The following is a 27396-nucleotide window of genomic DNA, read 5'->3' as shown; positions in this document are numbered from 1 at the left end:
ATCGCACTTGGTCCTTTTTTATTTTCCCAGATAATGAACAGATGGAGAAAGCAGAAGGCAAACAACCATCTGTGGTAAAGAGGGCACAACTGCAACCTATCAAAATACTTTTCAATGAGGCGTAATTTTCCTGAAGCATATGTAGTAATTGTGCTGGCCTGTAGAGGGAGCCAAACAGCTCGGCTCTGACACAACTGGATAAAAAACCCCCAAAACAAACAAGCAAAGAAACACACATACACAAACATCCGAGCAAGAATAGATTCAAAGTATTCTAAAACAGGAACATAAAATATTTATATAACCCACTATGTCCAGTTTTTTTTCCATTCATTGAATTGTTGTAGTCTCTTTACATTTTCCACCGTTGAATGTTCAGTTACTGAGAAGTTTAACACATAGTCTCCAGAAGAGTTCCTGAAACCAGACAGTATTATTATAGTATTAGTGAGTCATAACCTGTAAGCATTTTCTTACATATCAGGTCTGATCCCCACCCTCTGTGGAGGCTTTAAATGATTTATCTTGACCGGCCGTGGAGGACTAGGTTTCCTGTTACTGGGGTGTTGCAGTCAGATGTCTCGTTAGATATGAAACGTTGATGATTACAGTGCTAATAATGCTGTAATCATCAAAGATTATGGCATTATTTTTAATGCTCACAGAAACCTGCCTCGTCTGTGCCAGAAAATAATTACCTCATACCACACTGACACAGACATAACAACTCTGTGACAGGCAGATATATTTTTTTAACCACAAACCCAAAACAGATTTATCTTTGCTAAAGTAGCGTAAAGACATCTGAAGCAAGGACAAAGGAGAGAAGGCCATTAACTGCAGGTCCTCACAGACTGACTGGATGAGTCACTGTATACCAAACACAATCATTTATAAAATCCCTCATTCAACAGTCGTTTCTACTGGATCAGCTTTCTAGATAGATCACACCACACATATTACAGTATGAGTGCATATTTTCAACATATAAGTGGTAACAATGTTTCATTTTTCTTTAACTTTACAAAGGTACAAAGATAAACTACTCACTCATTAGAACCTCAGATTTCAGGCCTTGTGCTCGGCAAAGTCAATGACAGCATTGCTCAGATCCAAAGTCCTGGTGGTTCTTCTCCTGCTTTTTCTTTACTTTACTTGTGCTAGCAAACTGCTCTATAAGGCACCTGCTGAAAAATGGTATAGTTGACATCACAGGTTTGCAGGTATTTTGCACAAATGACAGGGAGCCAGGCCAGGAAGAACAAGTAATATATTTCCCAGCATGCCCCTCTGCTACCGAACCTTTCAGAAAAAGGTGCCTATTTTAATAAGCGGAGTGTAAAATGATTGAATAAATATTTGCATCTAAAATTCAATTTATAAGGAAAATGTAACTGCATGAAAAAAAAGTTCAGCTTAGTTCACAAGATAGAACCCTGACTTTGACATATAGTGGAACCCTTTCTGATGTGTTTTCGGTTACCACAACACTGAATATAAGCACCCAGCATCTGCTGTGGTGGTTGTGTGTGTGGTGTGTGTGTGTGTGTGGGTGTGTGTGTGTGTGTGTGTGTGTGTGTGTGTGTGTGTGTGTGTGTGTGTCAGTCATTTACACTAGTGGTGTAAGATGCTGCAAATTTTGGTATCAATCCAATACCAAGTAAATACAGAGCCAGTATACCGATACAATACTTTAACTTATAAAGGCAGCTATGTATGCACTGTAAACCCAGATTTTGATTCCACTTAAAAATATTGAGTTCATATTACTTAAAATTGCCCAGAATGTGAACATTACTTGTTAATGCTGAGTAGACTGTATGTTCTGATGGTCTATCTTATTGTATTCATGTGTTTGAGTTCAAACAACTTAATATCATCAAGTTTTGCACCTGCTAAAAATCTAGTTTATACCAGTTTTAACAGACTGGATTAATGCGCAGCTGCATGGTGGTATGATGGTTAGCACTGCTACATTACAGGTAGAATGCCATCTAAAAGGTCTGGGTTCAATTCCAGCTTGGCCCAGGCCTCTTGCTGTTTGGAATAGTGGACATTGGTATTTTTGTTTGGTTTTTGTTCACAACGCTCTCTCGTATAGTTTTTTTAATTGTTCCATGGACAAATGTTATTTGTAAATGTTAATGTACCAGCATTCATCAGGGCTGAGTTTTATCATGTTTATTTACCAAATTTAAACAGACACAGTTCAACACTGTTAAAATATTTGTGTTACTGGGCAGCATGGTGGCGTGGTGGTTAGCACTGCTGCCTCACAGCTAGAATAGCTATCTGATAGTCTGGGTTCGATTCCACCTTAGCCTGGGACTCTTGCTGTGTGGAGTTTGTATGTTTCTCCCTGTGTCTGTATGGGTTTCTTCCTACAATCTGAAGACATGCAGTTACTGGGGTTAGGTTAATTGGTCTCTCTAAATTGCCCACAGGTGTGAATGGTTGTCTGTGTCAGCCCTGCAACAGGCTGGTGACCTGTATGGGGTGTACCCTGCATCTTACTGCCTTGTCAGCTGGGATAGGCTCCAGCCCCCCGCCCCCACCCCACACGACCATGAAAAGGATAGGGGGATTGATTGATCAAAAGACATCCTATTTTTTCATGAACTATAAAGATAAATTAGGTCAATTAGAACATACAATTTAGTTCAATTGGAAATGCAGTAGTGTTTACTTAACAGGCTGAGTTAAATGAACTGTTTCATTACTTAAAAAATTTAAGGCAACGAGTTACCTTGGTTTTTTTAAGTAGATTCAACTTATCCGGGTTTACAGTGTGGGAGAACAGTGTGTCTTATTTATGAGATGAATAATCATCATTTTGCTAAATGTGAACACATTTTTATGACCACTAAATCACTGTGATTTTTACTTTCCACAGTAATTAGTTAGCACAATAAAACACCTTTCAGCTTTTCATGTATTTTGAAACAGTTTTTTTTTGGACACCTGTGATGTGAATGTGCTGATCTTTAAAGCACTGTGGGTCAGCTTCTGTTCTTTAAATGTGTTCTAAATAAAATAGACTTGACAGTCAGCATTAAAAGCTTAGTGAGACATTTTTCATAGTTTATGTGTGAGGTAAATTGTTTTCAGTTTCAATAAAGTAATTTGACACAATTATGTGAGTTGAATATATCATTTGGTCTTATGAATAGGACCTATATGCAATCAGTTTGCTGAAGTAACAACTATGATGACCAATAACACTTGAACATTATCTAAAGCTGAAGATCCAACATCAGTCATGAAACATTATATGAGCTCCTGGTTATTCTTTGCCTCTCTGAAAGGACTGTGACAGTGGGCTCTGTCTCTGTGCTGGGGGGTCTGGGTCTGTCTGAGCTTTTTCTTTTTGTGGTCTTACATGTAAATAAGTTTGGTGGAGTTGCCATAGTAGACAATTTCCTTCCAACACAAATCACTGTTTGCAGTTTTTTAAAATTACAACTAAAAAGTACCTCTACATACTGCCTTACGTTTTCACTCATTGAATGGCATGACTCAGCTCAGTGAATCACGCGACTGCAGGACAACTAATCACAGCAGAGCAGGAAGGAGGGGGCGGTGCAACAGATGTGTCTCCTTTCTGATGAATGGGAGCAACATATTGAACTTACAGGAGACAAACAAACTAAAGCATCGATACTATTGCACTAGTCTCAATCCAAAACCAATACCAGCACTGGTATCGATATTTGGATCGATCTGCCCATCCCTTATTTATGCTGGGATCTTCCTTCCTTCTGGGACCCAGGGTGTTTCCCCGGCTCCCCTGTTGGATGTTCTGTCTTTGCACAGTGATCTTTACCCCCACCAAACAGTTAAAACTGGGCGTGTATGCATTTATGGGCAGTTAGTCATCTATTGTAGTAGTGAAGTCCAGCTTACTGACTTTTTGTTAGACATGCTGTTACCCTTTTTCAGGAATCACAACTCTTTGGTTGCGTTCATTGCAACAAGGAGCAAAACAGCATCCGTCATATCTAAGACCTCATGATTAATTTAAGAGCACATTTGGAAACATACTACTTTCATTTGGCCTCATATACAACTTGATATGAAACAAAAATATTTTTGACAGTAACTCTGTTTTCATTTTGGCACTATCATGGATTTCATATTGCTTTTCTGCAGTATATTATGGCAGCATTTTTCCATCTATTTGTTCCTCACTAGAAGCTTCTTACAGAAAATTTGTGAATAGCCCTTAAGACAAAAATTTAAGTTGGGACTTTTAATACCATACAGGAGATCCTTTGACAGTGTAGTCCTTACTGTTTATGTATTTAGGCATATTTATGTGTGGATGGAGGTGTGAGGTGTGTTTGGCAAATGTCTGTCTTACCTGGTAATGTAAGTATGCTTCTAGTTAAACACTTAAATCACTTTCACACCTGTGCTGTGTTCTTGTACTGTGGACGCCTGGGACAGAAATGATACTAAGACGCGAGTTTGTGAAGCTAATTCGGGCTTTCTGCCACCGTTGTTCTCGACACAGGTAAAAAAAAATAAAAAAATAGTTTTTTCCAAGAGCCAACAAGATGCTTTTGTCTCAAGCATCTTTTAACAGCAGTACTTTGCATTTTCAGTTAGTTGTCATCTATATTTTATTGGTATAGTTGGTCCAGATGGTGCTGCTTCTGATGAGAAAAAGTGCCAGTTTTAATGTTTAGTGTGTGCGAGCTACTTTTTGCATTGGCAAAACACCAGTGTATAAAATCGGTGTATGCTAGATCACTAGGTTGATTTACGTAATCAAGTAATCAATCAACTACATCATCCTGGTTTGGAAGGTGTATTAGCATAATTTTAAAGGTTCATGGACTTGTCTTTGTTGAAACATATATTTGTAACACTATTATCAGTGGCTTTATGTGTAATGCTATTAGTCCTTTCATCTTATTGAAGATATTAAACTATCTTATGGTGGCACTGGGCTGGTATCTTTTATTTTTTCCATACCTAGATTATTTTTTGTCTTAATTAAAGAAAAATCCAATGGATGAACATTTTCATGAATTAAACATCTGAGGCAAGTTTCATTTGTCTGGTACTTCACATGTGTCTAAGGACATCTGGCACATTTGTCACTGTCCAACTCTGTCAGCTCTGAGACTTAAATCTCAATGTGATGATGACATATTTTATTAGGTAACTCCTGTCTGTCTGTGTATCAGTGTGTCTTCTGACATCCAGTTTAGCCAGTAAGGCAGGGTGAGCGATAATACTCCGTGACATCACTCAGACATCAACGTCAGATCTCAAAATCTTCAAAGCTGTGAATGTAGGGATCATACAGAGGGGAAGTAGGTGAGAGAGTAAGACTGAGAGCCGTACTGTGCATAGAGATGCATTGCTCTGGGCCACAGCAGAGTAAGGCTTCAGATGAAGTGGATAAGATGACTGCAGTGGTGGAGAAACAGCAACCGAGGCAAAGTCAGCAAGAAAGCAAAGATGTCAGGGAAGGTGAGAAGACTGGAGCTCAGCAGGGTGCTAAAAATCAACTCAGCAGGTACTTTGTTGCTGATGCGTTCGCGCCCACACACACACACACACACACACGGTTTGTTTCATTCATTTTGTGTTGGACTCTGTGTAATTCTGTGCAATTTCCTAGATATCGTGAGGAGTTTTGTGAATTCTTGTAAATATAAAAGTGAGAATTGCACAGCTTTATAGGAAGTTACTAGTCACCTTCCTGTTGCATAAGGGCCGGAGGACAAGATGTGGCTTGCACACACGCACACGCACACACACACACACAAACGCACACACACACACATGTACAAGTGTTGATATTAACCATGTGAGTCACAGGGTTAGTCTGTGCTGTGGTGTGTGTTATTGTGGTTTGACGTTTGTGCGGTTTTGATTCTGAGTGTGTAAGGTGATTACAGTGTAACTGGTGAGTCTCGTTTTCCGATACGCTGAAGAACTGGAACCACCACATGACAGCAAAGTGCAAACAAGTGTCAGCGATGATGATACTGTCTTTAAGTAGCGATAAAGTATGGAGATGCTTTATCAGCTGGTTATGTGCAAGGGTTCAGCACATGACTGACTTCCTAGAAGCACGGCTGTCCTGGCAAAAAATATTTACAATTTTTGTCTTTTGGTTATTTTGGTTAGTTTCAAAAAATGACTTTTCGTAAGTTAAACCTTTAAATAATGACTTGATACATTTGAAAATGCCATGTGCTTGAAATGCTGAAGAACAAAAAAGAAAAACTGTGTGCACTATTTGATAACCTAGAATTAATAACACAAATTGTAATGTACCATCAGTCATAAGGTCACTGTAACACATTCCCTCATTGATGCAGGATTATGCGGCCAGACGACGCCAACATTGTGGGTAACGTCCATGGTGGCATCATCCTCAAGATGATAGAGGAAGCTGGATGCATTGTTGGCACGCGGCACTGCAACACACAGAACGGGGTAAGAGACAACAGACACAATCATTCTGAACTGTGATTGTACTGTAGGTGACTGAAATCAAAGACATTTTCAAGAAGTTCCCATAATGTTTGCTTTTAGTAGAAGAAAAGTGTCATTTGTTTAACTGTGTGTTACTACAGTACTAGATAATCCTATTCAGCTCCTGAATAAACAGACTCAAATAGGATGTGAATAACAGTCTATTTAAGTCTCTGTACAGTTAGAGTAAACTGATAGGAACACACACCAGAAAGAAAGAAATTGTAACCATTACTTTTAAAATCACTTTTATAAAAATGATAAAAAATGTGGAAGATTCAGGAAAAAACACAATGAGGAAAATAAAAAATCTCAAAAGGGAAACAAAATATTTGGATGAGTAACTTCTCTTAAAGTTAACTTAAAGTTAACACAGCAAAAAAAAAATATTAATTTATTAAATCAGTGAAGGTTCCATCCATCCATCCATTTTCTTTATTTTCTTCCAGTTATTCATGGGGTAGGATATGCTCTGAAAAAGGCTGAAATCTGTCACAGGGCTGTGTCAGCACTGTGACAGAGAGACAGACATACATTCACACTTATGGCAAGTTCATAGAGACACCAGTTATCCTAACCCCATGCATGTCTTTGGACTGTGGGGAAGCCAGAGTACCCACAGACACAGGGAGAACATGCAAACTCCACACAGAAAGGCCCCAGCCTGGATTTGAACCAAGGACCTGCTGTGAGGTGACATTGCCTCACAGACAGTGATCTCTGTAGTTGTACACATCATTAATCTCAGCTCGTATATTTCCATGGGTCATTTTGTGTTGAGTGGTATTTTTTTACCACTCACCACAAAATGACCCCCAGAGACATGGGTAATTGTGTAACTGGGTGAATCAATACCAGTGTCTCGAGTTTTTAAACCAGATTTTCTCTCTGATGTTCCTTCAGAGTAACTGCCAGATTTCTGCCAGAGCAGTCAGATGTTGTGATTATATCTATGTGTGTATACATTTTAAGTCTGCTGTTTGCCTTCTTTAGGATCGCTGCTTGGCAGCTCTGGTTCGAGTGGAGAAGACAGAGTTCCTGTTTCCTGTGTTCATTGGTGAGGTCGCCCATGTCACTGCTGAGATCACGTACACCTCCAAGCACTCGCTGGAGGTTCAGGTCAAAGTTGTGGCTGAGAATATCCTCACAGGTGAATAGCTGTGTGTGAACACACACACACACACACACACACACATACACACCACATTTATCCATGACATTCCTTGAACTGTTTGATAACATTTTTTCAGTGAATGATGAATGGAAATTCAATTAAACACAGATGATTTGTGCTAAATTTAACATTAATGTTTTTGGTTCCTGGATGATTTTGTTCAGGCTACAGCCTCACCTGTCCAACATTGTTAGCCTCATGCTCAACATTTCAGAGGACCAGAGGAATGATAAGCATTCAAATTCACAGGAAGTCAAATACAGAAAGATTAAGCAAACAAACACACACAGAGATGCAAAAATCTGCCATGTTCAGCATGTACTGTAAAAACTTAGGCTACAACTAATGAGCTCATGTTGGTGAAACTGGAGCCAGTGAATATTTGGAGGTTTTTCCTAGAAACATCTTAATCAATTATCAGATGAGCTGAAAGGTAAAACATATGACTGCCCATTAATTAACTACTATTAATTAACTAACTAATTACAGTTCTGTATACATTTTTCAGGCAAAAGTCTTTTTGAATTTGATTTTTATTCTGTGCTGCACGTCATTTCTTAAATGAGAAAGACTTCTTATGGAAATACCTATTTAATTTGGTTTAATGTTCCTGCAATTAAAAATATATATCAGATATTTCATTTTATGTTGCCTGTTATTGTATCCTGCTGCCATTTGTTTGTGTTTTTTGTTGTTTTTATTCAGAAAGTATCAACAAACGTAAATGATGAGCGAAAGATGACCTCATTGTGATATTCCGCTATTTGATCACTAGAGGGCAGCACACAATAAGCGGCAGTTCTTTTAGCAGCATGAATATTGAAACTGCTTTCACCAGTGGCTGCATTATGTGCTGTGATGGGGGGAACAGAAAGCAAGAGTGATGGCAATTTCTAGAGCATTTGGCAACAAGTGAGGTTTCTAATTCTGAATAATGTTCTTTATTTTCACTTGTATGCAGGAACACCCACAATTATCAAATTATCTTAAGTAAAGCTACATGGAACACCACTGTCCCTGAACCTTTAAATGCCACTGGGACCAGAGTCTGCCTGTGGTAAATGTCCACACCAATTAAATATTTTAAAGTACTATATAGTATATAATTAGGGGTTTATCAGGGCGTTTTAGCAGCATACAGCAGGTTCAGTTTTTCAGCATAAAAAAGCTAATCTCAGTATCTGTGCAGTGGTAGTGCCCATATTCCAACTGGTGAAACTAAAGACGAGAAGAAATGGATAGCGAGACGGACGGAGGAAGAGAAGGAGAGCAGCAGACAGACATATCGATGGGGAAAAAGATAGCAAAGAGAATTAAAGAGGAAAAATAGTGAGAGTAGTGAAGAGATAGAAAGAATGATGAGGAAAAGGAGGTGTGGGAAACAAAAGAAGTATCCCCTAGACAGCCGTTGCCCTAGCAACAGGCTTGTACTGGTTGGTTGGCTGGTTGCTGGGCTGAAAGCAGGTTGACGGAGGCGGAGGCACAGATATGAGGTGACAGGTGGAGAGAAGCATACATACATGCAGGCACCGGAATGGACAGCCCTGTACAGTGAATGGCCTGTTAGGAAGGACCCCTGATGAGGGGGAGATCGGGAAGAGAGCTCATGGACTTGAGGCACTGTTTGGTTTTACACATTACAGGAGTTATGACTCAGTTCAGTTCAAACATTACTAACAGGGGAGGCATTCTAAATACAATGATGCCTATATTCTATATTTATTCATATGTTGGTCACATGAATAATTATAAGCATTGCTTACATGATATTTATCTTATAAAACCTGTATTTTGCCAAGAAATCTTATTTGCATTGCAATATAGAAAATGTTTTGAAGCAGCAGTCCACAGTTATAGAAAATGATACAATGCCTCTACTGGTAGTTTCAATAATTACTATTTTCTAAATTTTCAATTCTCATGAGAATGAAAAATGTACATAACTGTGCTTGCATAAACACAAAGAGGATTAGTTGTGAGGCTTTGAGTGTAGGTTTAGAGTCAGGGCACTGTGGGTGTAGTGTAAATAAGCGTAGCTCTAGCCCACGATGGGTGCAGGCATGGAGGTGAGTTCCTCTGGGACACCAAACTTTGCTACTGAGGTCTCTGGTGGCTGTGTGGGCCAAGCACAGTAATGGAATTTGTTTATATTATATGCTAAATGTTACGTACTGTTATCTTGTTTTATATTTAACAGCAAAATATGTCAGTCACAAAGAAAAAAAGCCCTCCCCTCCCTCCCACCGGCAAACAAAAAAACAAATAAGTACCACTCATAAAGCAGTCTGAACCTACATACAGTAAAGTGAGCAGATTGATTTGTCCTTAACTCTGAAATACTTCATTAAACTTAATTTAAAGGAGAGCCAGAGAAGGAGCAGCAGCTTGGTGGTGTAGTAGGTCATATTTACAGGAAGTGGGTCATATGTGTTTATTTACTGTAACTATGGCTGTGCATTTGACTTGACACAGCTACTATCCATAAAAGCCATTGGATGTGTGCTTTATGGATCTATTTTTGTCCAAACCTCAGTAGAATACAGGGGGCTCGGCCATGGTTGAGCACATTTTGTTTTGCCTTAGATGCATAATTTTGTGAATGTGTATTTGGATGTTCCATGTGTGCTTTATACATACATGTGTGTTTTCATTGGTGTTTGGCCCTTTAAAAGGTTCCTGCGGGGCAGAGAGGGAAGAGAAGATAACGGGAGCAGACATTATTTGCTTCTGTCATGTTGGCTTAGCATCAGGCCTCACACAATGTGGCCCAGTCAGACACGGATGCCAAGTGGATGTACCTGCACACATTCTCCGACACAACGCACGCACGTGTCCAACACGCAGATGCACGCCCGTACACACACGTGGTTGTGCAGTGATGATCCGCATGCATGCAGAGCCTGATATGTGAACAATTTAGACACAGAAAAAAAAAAAATCACACACCTACGTGTTCTCACACCCACACTGAATGAATACAGTTTCCTTCTTGCTAAAAGAGAACTCATAGCGAGACAGGACAAGCATGGCTTTACATATTCCCGACCAGCTCTTTTCCAAGGCAAAAGACTGATGGATTGCTTAGACAGAAACATGGAAGAAAGGACTTTGCTAGTTCTATATCAGAATACGCACTTTGTGTATGGTGCACATTGCAGGGTGTGCATTTGTGCAGCCATGCATGTTTTTGCAGCTCTGTGCATAGATAAATGTGCACGCTCCTTGTATATTGAGTTCTTTGTGCCAGGATCTTTGCATTTATTTAGCATGTGTGTGTGTGTGTATGTGGAGGAGGCAATCATCCAGGTTCCACAGTCAGTCAGGCAGCATCTCGTCAGGCAGGCCTCAGTCACAGACCCTCAGGGTAAGGCTGCCTACTGTGGGCACGAGCCGTGATGATTGTCCCTGCTGGGGGGATTGCACATGCGTATTAACATACACACGCACACTCACAGTCAGACCTACACACACTGCAACACACGCAGATTTGCAGATGTGAAAATACACATATGTAACAAAATGCCACACTGTCACGCACACACACATGCTGCACTTTAGAGAATGTGCACAGTCACACACATACACATACTCATTATTTGAATTCACAAAGGCCCAAAGATCTGCACATAACAAACACACACGTGCACGCACGCACGCACGCACACACACACACACACACACACACACACACACACACACACACACACACACACACACACACACACACACACAATCCGAACATTCATGTAATGTGCTTGTGCTCAGCCACACGTGGGACGCAAAATTCCCAGAGATGCAGTGCTGCTTGTATTGCATGCACGCTCAGGCACACATTTACATGAACACAACATACACAAATTGTTCCCTGTTCAACACACATGAACACACAGAGCTGAGAGTGATGCATTGTGGTCTGAAGCTTAAAATACTGTAAGCATGATAGTTCCTGTCATGATCTTGGTAGGTCACAGAACTGCGCATACTGAGAGACGCAGCTGAAATGGCTGTATTTCAGGTTTGCAAAAAACTGTCATCCTTTTCTTTGTTACTAAATTGCACTTAGTTGTCATTAACATAATGAATATCAGGAAAATGTGTTTAAATCTAACACAGAAAAGAATATACCTAATACATAGTGTAACAGCAACAGAAAATAACCTTTAACAATAAATCACAAGGCTGGTTTGACTTGTGGGCATCTCTTAGTTTCTTTTTAAACAGGATGCTACTGCAGACTGAAGGTTAGTTTAGTTTAACAGAAAATTGTTTATGTGGAATCACTCTGGATTCTGTCAACTGTGCAGAAGCTTTTTGTCTCACAGCTGGATTTTCCCATACCTTCATTTTACTTGGGTAGAGAGGTCCTCGCAGTAACGTTATGTTTAATTCAGTTTGCTGAGTGCAAACAAATATTAAAAAAAGCATGTTTAAATTGAGAACTGGATAATCCCTCTCACTCAGAAAGCTCTGTTAAAAACTCTACTGCTGGCTTGATTTAATCTATTCCTATCAGTCTGTAACATTCCCCAGAGCGGGAATGTAGTATAATTAAAAGTAATGGAGCCTTGGCTCAGCACAATGGAAAATCTGTGGTTTTGATCATGGGGATCAAGTACCAAGAACGATCCCCTCTGCTCTGTCTCAGAGCCTGGAACAGGCTGTTCAGGAAGGAGAAAAGAAAACAAGGGTCTTTTTTTCTGCTTCGACAGAGAATTAAGGCGAGTGAGTAAAAGACCAACGGGAGAGCAGAGAGGTGAATCAGCAAAAGACACAAACCAAGTGAAATGGCTTATGGTGAAAGAAAAAGGAAAGATATCAGGGTAAAAGGCAGGAAGGAAGAGCAGGAAAAGGTGAGAAATTACAGACATTAAGGGTGCTGGACTAAAATGCTTTCATTTGAACAGAAAATATGAATTTTGCCATGAAGTCCTGATTGATGCCTTAAACTTAGATTAAAGGAACTGAATGATGGCTAAGTCATGCTTGAGGGACCCCCCCCCCCCCCCCCCCCCCCCCCCCCATAAGCACCCATGTGAGCTGTGAGATCAACCCCAAAATGCTCTCATTTATAATTAAATGTGACACAGCTTAGTGTTTCTGCATATTACATTAAAAACAGAGACCTGTTTCACAACATCTGTTGGATTTTACCTACAAAACAATCTATTGGATTCTTGTTCTGTAAAGAGCTCAAGTTAAAGGTTTTGGTGTTGACATATCAACAGTCATTGAATGTATTTTTTTTTTTGCTTGTCTCCTCAGAGGGTAAAGCTGTCCTTCTGCTGACATTATACTCCTGTAAAATGAGCCAAGCAATAGTCGTTGGCTTGTTTCATGTGTAATATTCTACCTATCCCGTGCAGTTGTGGTTTTGCACATTAAAGCACTCACTGCACCGCTGCATATTCGCCACACACTGCTTTTGCTCCACTGACACCTGATTTATAACCTGTTAGGTGCCATTTGTCTTAGCTGTCATAATGCCTTTTTCCATTTATGGAGGTCCTTGCTCTAAAACTGTCACCACCTGAACTTGAGAAATCATCCACAAAGTCATGCGAGAGTATTGAAATTTGACAGAGCAGATTGTGGCCGTGGTCCATGTAGCCAGAATCTTCCTACTCTGCAATTCATTAATCCTAACTAAGTAAGCAAGCTGTTCCTCCATGTTTTGTGAAGCTGTAATCACGTGTCAAAATCAACCAGTTTCCCAGTAATGATCACTCTCACATGCAGGCAGTCAGACAGTACTGACAAATACATTGCAGTCGGTGCACTCTCAGGAAGTGGAGTACCTTATTGCAACTTAAGTGCTGTAACAGCTTGTCAGTGGGGCTGTACCCTCTATTGTTGTACCCTTGACAGTGGGTACTTATTTGTGCCTACCTAGGAAGATCAATTGCAAACTTCAGGAGACTATTTGTTCCTTAATGTAACCGTACAAAAATAGACCTTTAAAAAAGGATGCCAAATTGGCTTAAGGGGTACCTATTCATTTATATTACATTAATTACTACATTTAAGAATGAACTGGCATGTGTGTAGCACTTTTCTAATCTCACTGACCACCTAAAGCTTTAGCTTTCTAGCATCTGCACCTACAGCCCACTTAGACTCAACATTTAATCTATATATAGAAAGTACTGCAAAAAGATTTAAAATATGGTAAATAGGCTAGTTCTTATATAATGCTTTTCTACTCTAGCTGAGCACTCAAAGCGCTCTATACAAAATGTTTGCATTTACCCATTCACACACATTCATACAAGCACTTCTTTCTACAGCTAAGTGCGTACTATCTAACATTCACACACATTCATATTCTGACAGTTACATCGGAGAACAACTTGGGGTTCAGTTTCTTGCCCAAGGACACTTTGGCACACAGACTGGAGTAGCCAGGAATCAAACCATCAATCTTCTGATTAGCAGATGACCTGCTGACCTCCTGAGCCACAGCCATCTGTCATGCTGCCCTTATCTGATTTTTTACTGCACTGCAAACTTCTTAAAGTACATTTAAAAAGAGCAAAGAAAACAAAATGAATATATACAAAATACATTACTATTCCCTTGAAAGTAAATACTTCCCAGAGTGGGTGCTGCCTTGGCGGAGGGTTGAACTCTCTGAGTGCTTCTTGTTAGTTTTTGTGTTTGGCACAACACAGACTGTTTTTCTGATATTGCACCTAAAAATATAGAAGAAACAGTGAACATACCATATGTACCTTTTACTACTTGGGATCACAGATATACTTTTTGGCCCTGAAAAAGCTATGCAGAATTATCTTAAGGTCTAATAATTAGCCCTAAGGGGCACATCATGAATATTGTTGCATTTTCAAGGTCTGCCTCAAACTTGTCTTCCCTTCAAGTTTGAGGCAGGGGTGGCTGTGGCTCAGGAGAATGGTGCTGTTTCAGTGGACATATTGTGATACAAGGCTGCAGTCCAGGCGAAGACATGGACAAATATTGACATTGTCTCAATTTGATGCAGAAGGATTTTAAATTCAAAGCCGGTTCTCTGGTTCCTTTCTGATCAAAAAGGGCATCAGTCGTATTGGGAACGGTTCTTCCATCCATCCTTCCTTCCTTCTTCTTGTTTCTCTCTCACTTCTCTCTCCACCCTAAACACAGTTCAATTCAAGGTCCAACAGTAGCTAATAATAGAGTGGAGTCACTCAGTCTTGGGTAGAGTCAAGGATATGTAAATATCCCTCCCTTTCTCCTGTGGGCAACTTCCTGGTTGCTGACAAAGGCGGGCACAAATGAGAGGAGGAGGAGGAGGAGGAAAGAAGTGCGGTTGGCATGGCAACGAGGCCTGGCTGTCTGCACAGTTTTAACTCGGGTGTAAAATGCAAATGCTATTTCCCAGGAGTAGCCTGTTATAAGCTGCTCACTCCTGCTCTCTTCTCTTAACTTCCTCATGCAAAATGCCCGGCTGGTTGATCCACATATGACACATTTTAACTCAGGCTCTACCTCTAAGGTGCCTTATTTTTAGGTCCTCGGTGATGGACATTTATGAAATGGGACCCAAGTGAACATAATAAAACTGCAACAGCTAAATAAAACATTTTGCTTTTGCAGGCCACAAAAAGGACTTTAATTTCAAAACTCAGAAGCTGAAAAAGTTAATTGGATATTGCGGCCTCAGAAAAAGCCTTTAAGACAGTAATTTCACTTCAACTTGCCCCATGCTGTCTTTAATCTGTGTGCCATAACAACACCAACTTAAAATAGCGCGCGTGCGTGCGTGTGTGTGTGTGTGTGTTAGCAAATTAAGTGAAGAAGTGTGGGCAGAATAGAACAGACATCACTATGACAACCTCTCTGGCTGATTGCGATGTAATGTGATTTCTGTGAGTTTTGTCTTCTGAGCTTCTTCGTTCTGAACTTTCTGTAGGAAGCCAGAGCCAGCGCTGCAGCCTCCAACTGCCAGAACATCACACTGCGGTATACCAGCATAAATATTTGTGCAGACACTTGAGATGAACGAGTTGCCATGGTTTCGTCGGTTTTATAATTACAACATAGAAATGCAGAAAGTTCAGGATTTAGAGATTATGCCAGGCTTAGCTAGCTAAGTGACTGTGAGTTTTGCATCCTGGATAGACAGCAACTGTTGTCTTTGAACACAAAGTCCTCATTTGTTTTCTGCTCCTTTTATTTTCAGAAGAAAGACTAATCTTTCTGCGCACAGGCAGCACCGATCGACTTGTTAAAAACTGAAGTGGCCTTCATTGTAGTATTAATAAAAGCGTCTGTTTTGACAACAGCCATTTCAAAATTCTTCACTCTATTGTTGTTTTATTTGAAAGACGTCAAGATTCCTGTCTCTTGGTTTACGGTCACAAAACGGCGTCTCTTTATTTGGTAGAAGAAAGCTGTAAACACGATGCTTTCGCTGACATTTTCCTCAGGGTGAGTACTCAGCCTTTTCTCTGTGACTGCAGGTGCCAAAAAACTGTCCAACAAGGCAGCGCTGTGGTACGTCCCCTGCTCTCTGCAGAATGTTGACAAGATCATGGAGGTGCCACCCATCAAGGTACAAGGAAACTTAAATTGCTCAGATCCTAAAAGTGTGATATTTTATCTTTTAGCTTCTCTCGATCTCAGTGACCCCCCCCCTTTCCATCTTAAATGACATGAGCAGAAATCAAGGAAAGAGAGTCAACAACAAAGGCCACACGGTCCAGATAGATCGCCTTTGCTTTATACCACATGTGCTTGTGCAGAGACTGGTGTTTGAGTGGCTGTATACACCAGTGTATATTGTATATATTCTTTCTACAGTATGCTAGTGCTGAACAAGAGGAGGAGGGCAGGAAGCGCTACGAGGCTCAGAAGATGGAGAGACTGGAGACCAAGGCAAGGACTGAAGAGGTGATGCCATCTCCACCCAACCCAGGTAATATTCAAGCTCAGGGTCCGAAGAAGCTGTAATAATGAATAAGCCATGAATGGAAATTCTTCCATCTCTCCCTTATAGGGTTTGCTAATAGTATGTCATGAAAATACTAAAAATACTGTACAGTCATCTTGTTGTTACCCAATTAATGCAGTGACACGAGAAGCAATTTTTTGTATGTATTTTCACTGCTGGCAGCATGACTTCATGCTGAGCTGCAGCACGGAGTCAAAAGCAAACTCTTTCTTCAGAGTAAAAATGCAAAGATATTTTTGCTAAATGTCAAGATCATACAATGATAGATCAAGTAAGTGAAGATTCCATCGAGTGCTCTCGGCGTGCGTCAGCACGAATACGTTTAAACATTTAATGTGTAAACACGTGGGCCCTGGCATCCTCACAAGAGCACTTCAAGAAACCAAAACTGATTAATTTGGAAACGCTGCTGTGTGGGTACTCTTTCCTCATTCCCATGGCTTTCTTTCTCTGGCAGTGGATAATACCCTAAAGTCAACCCTAACTCTACTGGACTTTACTCATTTTGTACTAAGGAGCTTTCTGTGTATAACTGCTGAACTTACTATCTAACCAATAGGATCTGTGCTCACATCCAGAACCACTGGTAATGTCTACAGAGGTTCAGGGCTGCCGTGTGTGTGAAAATGCCTTTTCAGTAACACTTCCACCTCATTAATAGTCCAGGCAAAGAAAGCTGTTTTCTTTTGTTTTACTATTTTGCTTCTTCCTTTGTAGTATTTTCTATAAGTAGCCAACCCTCTGCTTCTTGTTTACATGGTGCAGGAATGATTGGTCGTGTGTTATACATTTACAGGTGTTATTTATGAAACTAATGGAGCTAAAATGCTTGTCTTGACAGACATTAAAGTGAAAACTGATCGTGGACGTAGCCTAGGTTAATATACTTTGGTGCACTGCTAGAAGCTTGTGCCTTCTTCCTCACAGGTTTGCAGTTTTAATGTGAATTAATGTGCTTAAAAATGTGTTTATCTAATTCCCTAATTTTGCCACGTTGTTTCAACAGAGGACCCACCAAAAGGTGCGTTAACTAGATCAGCAAGTAGCATGTCAAAGCTTTGCAGTGAGCAGCATGTATTTATGCATGAAGGTTTGTTGGCGTTGGCTTGCTTGCTTAGAGGCTGACTCATATAGTATTAAGACCAATATCGATTTTTGGTGATTCAAAAATCTGATATAGTGGCCGATATCTTTTCTTTCAGACACACTAAACATAAACAGATTTCCGTAACATCTGTTGTGTGTAGTTATTTATTAGGAGTTAGTACTAAGATTTAAAGCTAATCTTGTTTTACATATATATATATATATATATATATATATGTAAAGGTGTGAATTATTTGTTGGCACTCTGCCTGACTGATTGGATGAGCTGGTTATTGTGTATGTGGCTTTACTGAGTGTGTTGCCAGCAGGGAAGTTTCAGAGTGCCCCCTGGTGGACAAACTATGTAACATCAACATAACATGCTCGAAGGGTGTTTCTGCCGTCTCTTCTTTACTTTTTAAATTTTCATTTATTGGCTGTTACAAATACCAATACCTAGATATCAGCAAATAGCTAAGATCTACTTTTATCTACTTTATATTGTTTATTATTTTTCATCTTTAGAGATGAAAAATTTTGTGTATTTGTCTTGCAGAACCGCACACTGTTGGCTTCAGCCAGTCAAGTCTGATTCATCTGGTGGGCCCTTCAGACTGTACACTACATGACTATGTTCATGGGGGTGAGTCAGTTTCTGCTTTATAGATACATTTTCTCAGGTCAAATTGTCTTCCGTCCTAATTATGGAAAGTTGTACAGTTAGTTTCAGTCATATTTTTCTGAGAAAACTGAGGATTTATCTTTAAACTGCAGCATGAGGGGATATTCAAAGTGTAAAATCCACTGAGAATACACATCAAATTCTTGATGAAGATTTAATTTACCTCAACTACTGTTATCCTTAAATAGTCTGGGTTTAAGAAATATCTTCTATAAACTCATTATTATTATACACATAACTCATTATTCATGATTGAAACTTAATTTATAGAATACATTATAAAGCTGCTAAAGATAGAAATAGAAATATATTCTTCCACTATCAAAGAGAGAAAATTAACTAACTAACTAATGAAGGCTTCATACTTCCTCTTAGTCTGAATCCAGTCTTAAGCATATATATTTTTGTTCTTAAACAAAGCTACATTGCATGCATGTGTCTCTTGTTGGTGGCTGTTCTCTTATTATTTGTATGGGGATCTTACACACCACAATAGCTGACTCTGCTGTAATCTTCTATGCACACTCACTGGAGACTTTATTAGGTACACCTCACTAGTACTGGGCTGGACCCCATTTTGCCTTCAGAACTGTCTTAATTCTTCATGGCACAGATTCAACAAAGTACTGGAAACATTCCCCAGAGATTTTGGTCCGTATTGACACTATAGTGTCACACAGTTGCTGTGGAATTTGTCAGCTGCACATCCATGATGTGAATCTCCTGTTCCACCAGTTCCCAAAGATGCTTTTTAATATTCGATTGCAATCTGGTGACTGTGGCGGCCATTTGAGAACAGTGAACTCATTGTCATCTTTGAGATGATTTGCTGTATCCTGCTGGATACATTGTTGACATTTAAATAATGGAACTAAGGAACTCAAAGTGTGCCAAGAAAGTATCCCCCAAACCATCACACCACCACCAGCAGACTGAACTGTTGATACAAGTATGATGGAGCCATGCTTTCATGTTGTTTACACCAGATTCTGACGCTAACATCTGTATGCTACAGCAGAAAATGGGACACACCAGATCTGGCAACGTTTTTCCAGTTTTCTATTGTCCAATTTTTGGAAGACCCATGTGAACTGTAGCCTCAGGTTCCTGTTCTCAGCTGACAGGATTGTCCCCTGGTGTGGTCTTCTGTCTTCTGCCCATCTACTTCAAGGTTCATTGTGTCTTCAGAGATGCTCTTCTGCATACCTTGGTTTTAACTTGGTTGTTATTTGAGTTACTGGTGCCTTCCTATCAACTCAAAGGAGTCTGACCAATCGCCTCTGACCTCTGACATCAACAACATTTTTGCCCAGAGAGGTGCTGCTAGCTGGATATTTTCTCTTTTTTAGCCCATTCTCTGCAAAGCCTAGAGATGGTTGTGTGGGAAAAACCCAGTAGATGAGCAGTTTCTGAAATACTCAGAACCTGAGTATTTCAGGTTGGCACCATCAACCATTCAGAGTCCCCTAGATCACATTTCTTCCTCATTCCGATTTGCTGTTTGACATTCAGCCGGTTGTCTTGACCAATTCAACATGCAAACATTCAAAAAGCATGGAGGGTCTTCCATATAATTAGCTGATTATATATTTGCATTTATGAGTTGAACAGGTGTAATAAAGGGGCTTATGAGTATATGTATTGATTAACATAGGTATAGTATGTGCACATCAAAGATAATGTAAGCCATAAAACAAATACTGATATTTACTGAACTCAGAGTGAATGTGTTTGATAGTCGTGTAGTTTTAAATCAGTAAAAAGTGAAATTTTAGAATGGCTTTCAGTTTTGTTCCCACTGCGTGATTGATTCACTAACAGCTCCTGACAAGCCATTTCAGAGCTCAGTGTTTCCAAGTTGCCGTCTGCATCTGTCAAGTAGTCATCTGCATCTGTCAGACTCCTTTGTCATTCTCACACATGTAAAACAAAGAGCATGAACAACATGCTGTTTAGTATTCAGCACAGGGACAGGTCAGCCCATTCACTGCCTCAGTACAATATGAAAATCCTGCAGGGAGTTGGGGAGGATGAAACAGCTGCTTGGAGTGGAGAACATACAGTAAGGCAAAGAGGTTTGGCAAAGTGAGAGAGATTTACAGGTGAGCAAGAAGACAGAAGTGAGGAAAGACATAAAGATAGAATTAAAACTGTAATAAATTGACTGAATATATAAAAAATATGTGTGTTTATTTTTAGGTGCTAATGCTTGTCTTTCCCCCAAGTGTTAAAGGGGGATTAAACCATTGCTGAGCAAGATTCAACAGTAAACAATACTCATCTGTGACTTCAGTGCTTCTTTAGAAGCTCACCCCTCACACCCAAGGACTCACATTATAAAGGAAACAGTACGCAATTAGTATAGGCAGAGGGTAAAGTGGGATTTGGCAGCGGGGTGAACCTTCAATATCGGTGTAGCAGTGCATTTGGGGGAAATGACTCCATAGTAAATAAGTCTGGTTCTCAGGTTTGACATTCTTTGTGGAATTAGCCAGCTAAATTATTCAATACATATCCCCATGTTAAATCAGCCAGTCAGGGCTACTTTCCAGCCTCTGGCTACTATAAAGCCAGCATTAAGATGGTATTTAGCAAGTACTGCTAAAGAACATCATTGGTGTAAATTTAAATTGATGACTCCTACAAAATGAGCTTCCAGAAGCAGTTTCTGTTACTCAGCAGGCATACTGAAGCACACTTATTTTGAAACATTATCTAGATTAACTTTCATTTCTATGATCAATGGGACATACATGCCCAGAATATCCATTCAAAATTTGCCCACAAATAAGGTTTTAAAAGCTTTTTCCCCTGGCAGACGCTTTGACCACCGTCTTTGCAGATGAAAAATTCTCCCATAAATTTCAGTTCAAGAATTTGCTCAGTGCCATGTCTCTCACTTATAATGTCTCTACTGACCATGACCTTACCTAATGGTGACCGTGGATACCACACTCTGCCCTGCACTGGGGCAACATAATCCATCACTGGAAACTGTACAACACCACTGCAAATCACCCACTTTAGTCTGCCATCCACTGAAAATCGTCTCTCATATTCATCTCCAGTCTTCTCTTCCTCACATCTTTCCCCTTTTCTGAGAGTAAAATAACACACATTAACATTATTTTTCTTTTGGCCTGGAAAATACAGCAGCTATAACTTTAGCGAGCAGAGACACTGTGTGTGTGGTCATATTTGTTGAGCTATCTGAAATGTTGAAGAATATGTAGGTGGGACTGTAGGGTGACTTAACTGCCTCTGTGGCATCAGCAGCAGCACATGAAGAAGTGTGTGTGTGTGTGTGTGTGTGTGTGTGTGTGTGTGTGTGTGTGTGTGTGTGTGTGTGTGTGTGATAGTTTTTTTGCATCAAACCGTCCATTAGATGTAATTACTCATTAATTGAAGGTGCAGGAACGCTGTTCTGGATTGTTCTGGTCCACTTTAACCTGTAAGTGTCGGTGACCAAAAAGAAATGTTCCAGGCTTGCATGGCGTCTTAAGTGGATGTCTCTTTCTAATTGCTGAACCAAAACAAACATCTTACATAATGTCATCAAGCAAACAACATGCAAGAACACAAGCGCAGCATCCAGCATTAGTGAGAATTGTTAGACTGATTTACATACTGCACTGATGATCAGCAGGCAGACCAGAAGGGGCCTGGATTTGATGTTGATCAACTCAGAAGCAGGCACCATAACAGAGCAGATACTGACTGCCTGAGAGTAAGAAAATCAGAGACATACTCGGACGCAGACTCAGAAATAGTTGTTGATCAATTTGTAAAGGTGAGGGCTCATTTGGACTGGTTACAAACAAAACAAAGAAAATGTATCTGCTGACCCAACAGACTCAAAGGCAGGAGAGACAATATCAACCCAGAAACAGACTCAAGAACAGGTGAGAAGAAGGTCGGCATGAGCTTCACTTCCTTTTGGAGGATTTCCAAAAAAAATCTTGGTGGCTAGGATCAGACAGGAAACTGTCAGGTTCAATGCTTTGCCAAGTAAACAACATAAAAGCTGCATGCACAGAATATCCAGAGGCTAGCAGACCAGGTGACGAGACTGGATCAAGGTTGAGACTTGTGGCCTCAACCTCCACAGAAGCATTCATGAAATGAACCACAAAATTGACTTTATTATTAAAGAACATTTCTTCACCTTGGGCTCAGAGTCCTCCTTGAGCTTTTCCATGAGGAGTAATATGCCTGAGTCTGTTCTTACAGTTACAGTATCAATTCATACAAGAGGACACACAGACAGGTTGGAAGAATAACAAAAAAGAACTTTATATAACTTGCAAAAAGTTGAAAAGAACAAAAAAAAGAAAGAAGGAAGGATGAATGACAAGTCCAGGAAATCCAGTGAGCATCTAAAAAAAAATAAAATCATATGAAGACAGGAAGATACAGAGGGACTCGAGTACAGCCACAAACTAATATAACAGACACAATGACAGAGAGAGAGAAGGAACACAGACCAAATAAACGAGGAAGAGAAGCTAACAAGGAACAGGCCAAACAGGCGGGAAAGCAAAGAAAGGCAGGAAATAAACCATAACATGACATTGATGTTAATAAAAAAAAAGGAAACTGCATACAAAACCCAAGAGAATGACAAAGGACTATCCTCAGCATGAAGGACCCGTGTTGTTAGTTAGCTGGAATACTATTATGTGACAAAACATCTGTGGTCTGTGTGTGAGAAGTTATTTCTCCCAATTGTAGGGCACTTTGTATGAACACTATCCTTTTTTAAAAAGTGTGCACACAGAGCTTGTGGACCATGAGAACATATTTGCTGAATAAAATGAGCACTGGATTAGGATGGCTGACTTTACCTTTAACCTCCACATAACAGAGGTGCAGAAGAAGAACTGCTGATTTAATCCAAGGTGAAACGTCCTTGAGAAGGATTTTTATTGCTTTTAGTGCTCATGTTCTCCTAAGCGAATAGAGAACATTTATGCGTATGCGTCCGCTGTTGCATTGCTTAAGTAACTGCTTGGGTGGTTGTCGCTCTGTGTTACTTGCATAACAGCACTCTGCTGTTATGGGGAGGGCTGCAATGGGGAAAAAACAAAATGCTAAAAATGAAGCAGGAAATAAACCCCTGAAACAGCGTCGGAGCTATTTGTCACAGGAAGTGTATGTATGCTTCGTGTTAGTCAAATTACTTGAATTTGAGGCATATTAAAATTTCTCGCTAGGCGTGTTCAGCCATCTTTAAGTAGGGAAACTATTTTAATTATATATAATTTCATGGCTCCTTGAAAATAATTCTTCTGCATTCATTCTTAAAAGTATTCCGCATCAGTACAACTCTTCACTTTTTGCTAGCGAGAAGCTCCTACTTGTGCTTTTTTGTTTCTCTCTGGATGCAGCTGGATTTGATCCAGATACCCTAAAAACAACCTTTTCCATGCACTTTGGAGAAAATGAGAAACAAAGGACTGTTAAGATTAAAGGCAAGACGAAGAATGAAGCCAATGAGGGTAGCACATTGAGATTTGATGTTTAAGCCAACGGTAACAAAAAATCTGCTTATCTGATGTTCCAACCTTGTAATAAGCAAACTCTTACTAGAAGGCATTCAGGCTGCCCTTGTAACAAATCCAGCATTTTATCAGTGCAGACCAGATGCCTTTTATCAGTAGAGATATATTGTTTCGAGTTGGATGTTCTCGCCTCATACTGACATTTCTATTGAGGTCAGCTATGTAAAGAGGCCATCGGAGAGACACACTATATATATAGTGTGGAAGAAAAGCAGAAGAGAGATGTTGACTGAGAAAGTGAGAGAATGAAAAGGAAACAGGAGAGGGCAGCTGGAGTGAGGGAGGGAGCAAGGTGGGACATATAAGTCTCGCACATGTCATGGTTGCCTTTTTAATTAGGAGAGCTTCCTGAGAAATCTGTCCAATTAAAAAAATCAAATGTGGAAAAAGCATGCGGGTCATTTAGCACACACGCTGCCTACTTTTTCTGTACATGCCGTTGCTCGTTAGGCAATGTTCCCTGTTATTCGCTTCTGCTCTTGCTGCCTTCACTACGCTTAATTTGTTTACATAACCAAGTCAGGTCATGCTGCCAGGGTGCACGCTCTCGCTCTCTCTACCTTACCATGCCTTACAATCGCTTCACCCCCCCTCCACTTGTGTAAGGGGTCTGTGTAGAGCAAGAGTGGGTGTTCCTCAGCTGTTAGACATGATTGGCTGGAATCACTTATGTTGCCCCAAGATCAGCTGGTAATCCTAAACCTAAAAAAACACATCAAATTGTTGAGGAAAGCCTGCTGGTTGCTTAAATAAATCAATCACGCCTTTACCTTCTGTGTTTCCTACTCCCTGCATTTATGAAAAGTTTACATTAAAACTGCTTTCTACTGAGTGAAATAGTTCCTTTGAGGTATGTGGTGATACAGAGCACTGCTTGAGCAGCACAGTTGGTTCCTTTCATCCCAGCAGGTGGTTTAGAGACAGATGTCTCAAAAAGTAGTCACACAAATCCAAAACTATATGCATGACTACATAACGCTAGGAATAAATAAGAAAACATATCAGTGTATTTTGAAGTGCAGCTCGGCAGCTTGTGGGAATACATTACATGTGCAACTATTAAATCGGTAAAATGTGCATGAACTACTTGGCAGTGGGTAGAAGAATAGCCCGTACACTCTGTTAAAACATGCTTAACCACCATTTCCTGGAAAAGATCAGAGGAGCAGAAACTTGGACCATAATGTCCATGAAGTGGAAAGTCTTTCTTTTCCTTCTGCCTTTTACTTTCCATTGCTTTACAGCTTATCCTTTACCATCTGCCCACTTCCCCTTATTATCTCCTGCTCTCTCTCTGCTCACTCCACTCCACCCTTTGTGCTCTAAGGAAGCTACCACCTGTTCTATGGAAACAGCAGTTGATTGCCACAGGTGGACACCACTGCGAGCCGATTAAAACAACTAGAGCAAAAAATAAAATAAATAATAATAGATAGAAGCTAGAATGCCTTTATTGTCATTATACAGAATGTACAATGAGATTGGATAATAACACTGTAAACTGTGTTTTATAAGGTTTATCCACTCAAATGCCACACTCTGAAAAAATCATTGACTAGTAATAAGCAGGGTGTCTTTTCACGCCACCAATTAATGTTTGTTTCGGTGCATTTTGGATCGGTGTGTATGCGTTCTTTCACTTTCTGCATCTGCTGCATTTGTACTATGTGTGAGAGAAAGACAATTTATATATAATATATATATATATATATTATATATATATATATATATATATATATATATATATATATATATATATATACTTTTTCCACTGAGACCTGGCTAAGAGGACAGTAGAAATTAAAAATGTAAATGTGTGCAGTAAAATGGTTGCTCATCCATAGATATGATACAGGATGTGTATGACATGGCTGATTGAGAGAATGCCCAAGCACAGGACATCTACCTTTATGTTATCTGTCCTCTGCTCTGATCTGTGCTCAGTGAGTATATAAACATGTCAGCACCTGAGACAGAGGAATTCAGTCAGACAGGGATATGTCCGCTGGAGCTTGTGCGATTGACCTTTGTGTGTGTGTGTGTGTGTGTGTATGTGTGCATGGATTGCTTTCTCGGTCTTGGCAGCCTTCTCCACTTTTTAAAACCAACATCGATTTGAAAGTAAAATGCCTGAATCAGCTTTCCAGACTTCAGAGGGGTGTTTTCAATGAATGGCACATCCAGGAGAAAACCAAACCTTTTCGGATTTAGATGTAAAGGTCTGAGTGAGCAAATCATAAAAACACATAAAATATACCTCTATACATACCAGTCAGATTTAGGAAGCAAATATTTCAACTAAAATCAAGTTTTATCTGTATTGTAGAGGTTTAAATAAAAGAAAAGGTTGTTCGACTTGTCAAACATGTGCATTGCAAAAAAAAAAAAACATTTACTAAACATTAAACAAAAGTTATTAGTCAACATATTTCTGTCTACTTGTATTATATTCATGGAAGGCAGAGGTGCACAGCACAGGAGTTGCCTAATGTTAAAACCAGCCATTGGCTGAGAGGAGTTTGTTTAGTTGTGTTGAACAATGACTTAAAATCAATGCAAGAGAGAAAATGCACCAACTTTAACTACATCAAACTGATTCAGCAGACCACAAGCTGACTGGTATAACAGCCTCTGTTGGACCCTATGGGAGTTTATCTGCCTCTGTGTGTTTATGGATCTCTGGGTGTCTAATATTATGGACACATACACTCATCAGCCACTTTGTTATGTTCACCTGTTCAGCTGTTTGTCAATGCAAATGTTTAATCAGCTAATCATATGGCAGAAACTCAATGCATGTAGGCATGAGATGCAATCAAGACAACCTGCTGAAGTTCAAATTGAGCATCAAAATAGGGAAGAAGAAACGTGATTTAAATGAGTTTGAAGTTGGTACAGTTGTTTGTCTGAGTATTTCAGAAACTGCTGATCTACTGGGATTTTTCCACACAACCATCTCTAGGGATTACATCCGAAAAAGAGAAAATATCCAGTGAGTGGCAGTTGTCTGGGCGAAAATGCCTCGAAGTCAGAAGAGAATGGCTAGACTGCATCAAGCTGATAGGCAAACAACAGAGACTCAAATAAGCACTTGTTATAGCCAAGGCATCCAGAAGAGCATCCCTGAATGCACAATATGTCAAACCTTGAATGTTAAGACAGAAGTTTCCAAAGGACAAAATAAGAAATTTGAAAAGAGATCAGGGCATGTCCTTTCCAGTACAGTATATTAGGCTCGGCTTGTTAGCTATGTAACACAAAACGGAGTAGATGTTTCAGTGGTGAAATCAGGAGGTTATAAATTAAGCAAAGGCGAAAATGCCATAAATTGCATTTCCTGGAATGGCCACTTGAGGCAGAGGGAGTCAGTTTCCAGAGGCTCACATGTAATAGTTCCCAAATTTACAGCAGAAAAAAATTAACAGTTTACAGGCTGTGAAAAGAAAATGGC

General features: G+C 39.9%; 1 protein-coding gene across 1 annotated transcript; it reads left to right on the top strand.

Moving 5' to 3' along the window:
* Positions 1-5322: 5322 nt before the first annotated feature.
* LOC115783635 (cytosolic acyl coenzyme A thioester hydrolase-like) lies at positions 5323-23908 on the top strand. Its single transcript, XM_030734547.1, has 8 exons — positions 5323-5527; positions 6339-6456; positions 7489-7645; positions 16126-16217; positions 16466-16580; positions 17623-17637; positions 18259-18345; positions 23772-23908. The coding sequence occupies exons 1-8, from the start codon at positions 5364-5366 to the stop codon at positions 23906-23908; spliced, it is 885 nt and encodes a 294-aa protein (XP_030590407.1). The 5' UTR covers positions 5323-5363.
* The last annotated feature ends 3488 nt before the right edge of the window (positions 23909-27396 follow it).

This window comes from Archocentrus centrarchus, chromosome 7 (genome assembly GCF_007364275.1).
Source record: "Archocentrus centrarchus isolate MPI-CPG fArcCen1 chromosome 7, fArcCen1, whole genome shotgun sequence".
Lineage (NCBI taxonomy): Eukaryota > Metazoa > Chordata > Actinopteri > Cichliformes > Cichlidae > Archocentrus > Archocentrus centrarchus.
This window is presented reverse-complemented; position numbering and strand designations above follow the sequence as displayed.